The following is a 7,944-nucleotide window of genomic DNA, read 5'->3' as shown; positions in this document are numbered from 1 at the left end:
TCTGTAGAGTACTCATTCAAAGCTTTGCCACTATAAAATCATGCTTCTTTAACCTTTTCATGCATACGCTTAAATAAAAAGCTTGTGGAAAAATATGTTCCTTTGAATATTGAATAAGCAAAATAAAATTACACTTAGGTGCATTTTAAATTCTACACAAAGAAGATAATGAAATAACCAAAACTACTTTACTTTCTTGATGAAAGACAGGTCCATAGCAGCTTGCTTAGATGCTAGCAAAGATCTTTTTTTTCTATCCTTTTGACTGAGCTGGCCTTTCCTTGACTTCTTAGAACATTGACAAAGACCTCAATCAGTATTTCTTGGCATTTATTTAATGGGGCCTAAGGAAAGTGAAAAGCTTTTGCTAGGCTTGGTATATTGATGTTCTGAAATACCAATCTGATCGAAGCCAGAGAAATCAAACCACAGTTTAAAACACACAGAGGCATCCATCATTAGGAAGGTGCTAAAGTATTTATAATGACATAGCAGGAGGTCAAGTGTCATGGGTGGTTACTGATTCTGAGATCTTAGGAAAACAAGGACTGGAGAGGTCAAGGAGGCATTGAAAGGAAAGGGAGGAGGAAAAAGTGGGAAGAACATGTATGAAGAAAGAAGAAAGGAGACAGACTATTCTAGAGTTTGACTGAGGCCAACTCTAGAGCCACATAGAAGATGAGGCTCTGTAGAGGAAGAGACTTAGATGAGCAACATAAACTGAGTATCTCAGGGAAACAAGACTTTTCTGGCTGAGGAAGGGGAAAGAGAATAAAGTATACTAGAAAGTGATGAGAGTGGGAAGGCTGAGGACAAAGGTGCAACCTCCTTGTTTGACCATAGGAGTCCATTTGTGTTTCTGTGTGAAACATGTCCACAAACATTCCAGCTTGGAAGAAAGAACAGGTAACTTTAGTGACTATCTTTTGATGTAGTGATACATGTGGGAGGCAATGAATGAAGTGTATGGGATCAAATAGTTCAGGAATTTGTATTGGTCTTACAGGATCACAGCATCATTCTGAAGCATAATTTCTGAGTTTAGCCTAGCTTGCTGTAATAGGGAGAATGACAAAAATACCCTGATGAAGATTCTGTGCCTCTTCCCTTGTGGAGAATCTGTTACTAAGTCTTCAGTATTTCAACTAGAGAATAGAAATTAAATACTCAAGGTCAGTACAGTTTAGTCATTCAGGTTAATTCTTTTAATTCAGATATATTAGACAGAGAGGTGACACTTATGTCCCATCATTTTTCAAGTCCAGTTAGGCTTTAATCCTAATTATGCCTGACCTGATTTAAAGTGAACAGGAATGCATCCTTCACTGACTAAACAGGAACTACAGAGCTTTTGTTATTCATTGGATAAAGCCTCTGTCTCCATTCTAATTATTGCATGGGGCTTTAAGGGTCCAGGTTAAGTGGAGTTGTCAGAGTCCTCTTTGTTGGATAATGAAGTAAGAAACATGAATTAATAACAACAGCTCAGATTCGGGCCATGTTCTGAAATCTGCTGATATGTCTATTAGTCCCTTTAAAACCAATAATGCTGGGCAGGAAGTATGCTTGAGTCCTCATCCTTTTAGTGGGAGAACTGTCCCCTCCACACTGAGTTGATAAATCTAACGAGCTTGATGCTATGCCAGGAGCACAGCAAGTGCTATGTAAATGTTCTCTCTCTCTCTTTTTTTATTTTTGATACTGTTACTATGAGAGAGGAGGGAATGAGGACAGGCAAGAAGGACAGGGAATAAAGTGAAAAGAGGGAGAAGAGGTTTATATCAGGCTTATGACTAAGAGGTTCTGAACTTCATCTGTTTGAAAAGGTTGTTCAGGGTTGTGCTGTATCATTAAGCAAAGTGTACTAAATCAGATATATTAGACTGGCATTGATTAACTTTGTAATATACACTCTGTGAGTCATCAAGGGGGATCACTTAAACTATGAATATGAATACACATTTCAGGAGAGAAAAAATTTGAAAGACTAGGAACTGCTGACTGCCTATAGGAGGTTGTGTGTTTGTACTTAATCTGTCCAGACCATACTACCCTTTCTGTAATGTGGAAGTGAAGAAAATATTCTTATGCGTATTTTATAATGAGGTTGCTAATGTCAGAAGGCATTTAAGAATCCTTCATGTAGGCTGAATACATTGAGGAAGAAGCTCAATAAATTGCACTGCCATTTTACTCATATTTATTTAGTTATTTCTTTGCTTATTATCATGTTGTTCAGATGGATGGATATTTACATAGCTTCTGATTTTAATTCTTCTTCTCAGTCAATCTGCCATGATATATCACACACACATACACCTGCTCAAGTTCATTTCACTGATGCTACTTTCCTCCCATCAGTGAATCAAAATTTGACATACTGTTTTTTTTCTTTCTTCTTTTCTTATGTGTGTTGGGAGGCAGGGAGTCAAACTCATTACATAGCCCAGGTAGGGCTGAAAGTCATGGCTGATCTTCATACTTCAGTTTCTTGAGTGCTAGGGTTGTAGGTATACATCAGCATATCCATCAGTGTCCCAAAGTAAAAACTGCTTTTAAGCCCTCGAATTTGAAGTCATTCCTCTATTCCAAGTACCACTTTCTAGTTGTATCATTTGGATGTGTCAACTATAGTCAATAGTCACTATGTATTTCTTTTTAAATCAGAACATATGTACATGCACAAGAATGTTATCTGTGACTGTTGAAGTAGTCAGATTTTAAAAATTACATGAAAGTTCCCAGAAACATTTTATGAACACCTATATGAATACAGTTAGCATTGAGATAATTCTTATCCAATAAAGATTCATCTGCATGATCTTCATAAAGGAACAGACATGAAGAGTGACAGGAAGGTCAACACAGAAGACATTTATAATGACTCTACCAAACTGACTTAAAGAACTAGGTAGGGTTGATGACAGCTGACAGGAGGCTGAGTCTCACATATGGGTGGTGTCTTAGTTAGGGTTTATATACTGTGAAGAGACATCATGACCATGGCAAGGTTTACTATTCAGAGGTTTAGTCCATTATCATCATGGTGGAACATAAGTCAGGAGGCAGGCAGATATGGTGCTAGGGAAGGAGCTTAGAGTTCTTACATCTTGACTTACAAGCAACAGAAAGTGATCTGAGACACTGGGCATAGCTTGAGCACATATGAGACCTCAAGGCCACCACCACAGTGACACACATTCCCTCCAAGAAGGCCATATATACTCCAACAAAGCCACACCTCCTAATAGTGCCACTCCCTTTGGGGGTCATTTTCTTCCAAACCACCACAGGGAGGGGGGAGGGGTACATGGTATTTTCACTAAGTGATTTTATTTCACCAAGAAGTTTAGTTTTAGAAAATATCCATGTTCATAGTAATTTATCCATATATCCAAACTTTTTCTTCTGTTTCAAGCTGCTCTCAACTCCACCTTCAGAGCAGAATGAACAGCACCACACTTTCTATGGAAAATTCACAGACACTCTGCATATTAACAGGATATATTCACTGATACTGTTCACTTTTCAATTCCATTACAATCTTTCATATAGACTTAGACATTGTTAAAATATTCCCTTGTTTTTACACACTCACAGTCTTTCTCTTTAGATTTGATTTCCCAAATTGACTATTTTAAATTACACTTCTGCTTCATGAGTCTGGTGTCTGTTGCCTCATATACATTCTAGGTCCAACACATTCAGGCTTGTATCAGCCTGAGACTGAACAGTTGAGTAGGTCAATTGCTATTCTGAGTAAATGCTTCACTACAGATGCTGAACTTTAAAGCATAGGCAGTACTCTCTGTGTGTTTAGAAAGTTGCAAACTGATGAGGAGAGCCTTAAGACTTTGTGATTAAATTCAACTACTGAAAAGTCCTGTCAAGATTGATTTTTCCCGTTTTTTTTTTGGCTGCGGCAGCCATCTTCCAGTAACTTGCCAAAATGACGAACACAAAGGGAAAGAGGAGGGGGACCCGCTATATGTTCTCCAGGCCTATTAGGAAACATGGAGTTGTTCCTTTGGCTACTTACATGCGAATCTACAAGAAAGGTGATATTGAAGACATCAAGGGAATGGGCACTGTTCAAAAAGGAATACCTTATAAGTGTCACCATGGCAAAATCAGAAGAGTCTACAATACCACCCAGCATGCCGTGGGCATCATTGTGAACAAGCAAGTTAAGGGCAAGATCCTTGCCAAGAGAATTAACGTGCGGACTGAGTACATCAAGCACTCTAAGAGCCGAGACAGCTTCCTGAAGCAGGTGAAGGAGAACGACCAGAAGAAAAAGGAAGCCAAGGAGAAGGGCACCTGGGTTCAGCTGAAGCGCCAGCCCGCCCACCCAGAGAAGCACACTTTGGGTTTTTTTTTTTTTTGTTTTTTGTTTGTTTGTTTGTTTGTTTGTTTGTTTGTTTTTTGGTTTTTCGAGACAGGGTTTCTCTGTGTAGCTTTGTGCCTTTTCCTGGAACTCACTTGGTAGCCCAGGCTGGCCTCGAACTCACAGAGATCCGCCTGGCTCTGCCTCCCGAGTGCTGGGATTAAAGACGTGCGCCACCACCGCTCGGCTGGAGAAGCACACTTTGTGAGGACTAACAGGAAGGAGCCTGAGCTGCTGGAGCCCATTCAATAGGAATTCATGGCCTAATGTACAAAAAGAAATAAAAGACCTGGATTGTAAAGGGCTTTTCTTACGTTAAAAAAAAAATGATTTTTTTTCCTAAAAAGATGTTGGAAATGAAATAAGAACCCATAAAGTCCAAGCCATGCACATGACTAATGCGTGGCAAATGAAGTGTGCTTAAAATGGGTTTTCCGTTGTTCTCTGGAATCAATTGCTAACATGCTTCACCAGTAGTGTTCACAGAGCAGTCACACACATTCTTGATGCAATTCAAGGCTCCTAGGGGCAGGTTGACATAGAAAAACAAGCTGCCAAACTAACTAGATAGAGAAGTCACATGGCCCTGCCAGGAACAGGATCACAAATGAAATCGTTTTATCTCTACTGCCTTCTTGGATGAATGACTTGTACTTTCACAAGTCATTTTGAGTCAGACTCTGTTCCTGAACTATTTTTCTTAAGTTGTTCTGATTTGTAGCAAGATGAGGCATAGAGGTTTCATCAAAGATCAAGTTTTATCTGCCCCGGACTTCCCTTCTGGACCAGAGGTGAGTGTCCTGGCTCAGCCCGGACCCCATCCCTGGGCACCAGCCACTCCGGGGAAGACCTGCCCAACTTGGCCCCAGGTTCTGGTCACCGGGCAGGTTCCCTTCTAGCCCCACTGGGAAGGATCCCTTCTCCAAGACTCCCGGCAGACCCTGCAATCTCCACGCCCTGCCCCCACGTCCATCCGCCTGAGACCCCAGCCACTTCCTGAGATTTAGAGGCCGGCCTCCAGCTCCTATGCTGCCCCGGACCTCCCTTCTGGGAGAGAGAGAGAGAGAGAAAGAGAGAGAGAGAGAGAGAGAGAAGAGCTCCCATCCTGCCCCGGACTTCCCTTCTGGATAAGAGCACCCATCCTGCCCTGGACTTCCTTTCTGGACAAGAGCGCCCATCCTGCCCCGGACTTCCTGTCTGGACAAGAGCTCCCATCCTGCCCCAGACTTCCCGTCTGGACTAGAGCTCCCATCCTGCCCAAGAGCTCCCATCCTGCCCCGGAGTTCCCATTTGGACAGGGGAGCTCTCATGTGGACAAGAGAGAGAGACTTCCTGAATCTGTCAGCTCTGGCTGAACCAAGTGCGCTGATAAAACCAAGAATGAACCACAAGGAGATGGGCAGATGTCAAGGCAGAAATACATACAACAAAATAAAGAGCAATACAGCATCACCAGAACCTAGCCCTCCTCCAACATCTAGACCTGAATATCAAAAATTGGAAGAAGCAGAAGAAAACAGCCTTATGATTGACATCATGAAGAAGGTAGAGGCTTGTGTAGAGGAAAAGACAAAAAATGGGAAGAACACTGTAAACACTTAGAGGAAAGGGCAAACAAATTAGAAGAAAACAATAAAGTCCTGGAAGAAAACAATAAAGTACTGAAAGAAAATCAAGAAAAAGCAATGAAACAAATGAAGGAAACAGTCCAAGACCTGAAAAGGGAAATAGAAAAAATGAAGACACAAACAGAGGGAATGCTTGAAATAGAAAATCTGAGTAAACGATCGGGAACTTCAGATGCAAGTATAACCAACAGAATGCAAGAGATGGAAGAGAGGATCTCTGGCATTGAAGATACAGTAGAAGAAATAGATTCATCAGTCAAAGAAAACACTAAAGCCAACAAAGTCATGAACCAAAATGTCCAAGCAATTTGGAACACCATGAAAAGACCAAACCTATGAATAATAGGGGTAGAAGAAGGAGAAGAATACCAACTCAAGGGCACAGAAAATATGTTCAACAAGATCATAGAAAAAAACTTTCCCAACTTAAAGAAGGAAATGGCTATGAAGATACAGGAAGCCTATAGAACACCAAACAGACTAGACCCCCCCAAAAAAGTCCCCTCGCCACATAATAATTAAACAACTAAATGTACAGAATAAAGAAAGAATATTAAGAGCAGCAAAGGAAAAAGGCCAATAACCCCTAAGGAAATAGAAACAGTCATTAAAAGTCTCCCAACCGCCGAGCAGTGGTGGCGCATGCCTTTAATCCCAGCACTCGGGAGGCAGAGGCAGGCAGATCTCTGTGAGTTCAAGGCCAGCCTGGTCTACAAAGTGAGTTCCAGGAAAGGCACAAAACTACACAGAGAAACCCTGTCTCTAAAAACAAAAACAAAAAAAGTCTCCCAACCAAAAAAAGCCCAAGACCAGATGGTTTCAGTGCAGAATTCTACCAGATCTTCAAAGAAGAGTTAATACCAATACTCTCTAAATTGTTCCACACAATAGAAACAGAAGGAACATTTCCAAACTCCTTCTATGAGGCTACAATTACCCTGATTCCTAAACCAAACAAGGATACAACAAAGAAAGAGAACTACAGACTGATCTCCCTCATGAACATTGATGCAAAAATACTGGCAAACAGACTCTAAGAACACATCAAAACAATTATCCACCATGATCAAGTAGGCTTCATTCCAGAGATGCAAGGGTGGTTCAACATACTAAAGTCCATCAATGTAATACACCATATAAACAAACTCAAAGAAAAAAACCACATGATCATCTCACTAGATGCAGAAAAGGCATTTGACAAAATCCAACACCCCTTCATGATAAAGGTCTTGAAGTGATAAAGAATACAGGGAACATACCTAAACATAATAAAGGCAATTTAGAGCAAGCCAACAGCCAACATCAAATGAAATGGAGAGAAACTCAAAGCAATTCCACTAAAATCAGGAATGAGGCAAGGCTGTCCGCTCTCCCCATACTTATTCAATATAGTACTTGAAGTTCTAGCCAGAGCAATAAGACAACATAAGGAGATTAAGGGGATACAAATTAGAAAGGAAGAAGTCAAGCTTTCCCTATTTGCAGATGACATGATAGTATACTTGAGTGACCCCAAAGATTCAACCAAGAAACTGATACAGCTTATAAATACCTTCAGCAACATAGCAGGATACAAGATCAACTCAAAAAAATCAGTAGCCCTCCTATATACAATAGACAAAGAAGCTGAGAAGGAAATAAGAGATACATCATCCTTTACAATAGCCACAAATGACATAAAATACCTTGGAGTAACACTAACCAAGCAAGCAAAGGACCTATATGACAAGAACTTTAAGTCCCTGAAAAAAGAAATTGAAGATGTCAAGAAATGGAAAGATCTCTCATGCTCATGGATAGGCAGGACTAACATAGTACAAATGGCAATATTACCAAAAGCAATCTACAGATTCAATGCAATCCCCATCAAAATACCAACACAATTCTTCACAGACCTGGAAAGAATAATACTCAACTTCATATGGAAAA

General features: G+C 40.5%; 1 protein-coding gene across 1 annotated transcript; it reads left to right on the top strand.

Moving 5' to 3' along the window:
- The first annotated feature begins 3,939 nt into the window (after positions 1-3,939).
- On the top strand, positions 3,940-4,639 carry LOC131912778 (large ribosomal subunit protein eL21-like). Its single transcript, XM_059265057.1, has 2 exons — positions 3,940-4,370; positions 4,581-4,639. The coding sequence occupies exons 1-2, from the start codon at positions 3,950-3,952 to the stop codon at positions 4,637-4,639; spliced, it is 480 nt and encodes a 159-aa protein (XP_059121040.1). The 5' UTR covers positions 3,940-3,949.
- The last annotated feature ends 3,305 nt before the right edge of the window (positions 4,640-7,944 follow it).

This window comes from Peromyscus eremicus, chromosome 6 (assembly GCF_949786415.1).
Source record: "Peromyscus eremicus chromosome 6, PerEre_H2_v1, whole genome shotgun sequence".
NCBI lineage: Eukaryota > Metazoa > Chordata > Mammalia > Rodentia > Cricetidae > Peromyscus > Peromyscus eremicus.
The sequence above is the reverse complement of the archived record's forward strand: the minus strand, read 5'-3'. Positions and strand labels throughout refer to the sequence as shown.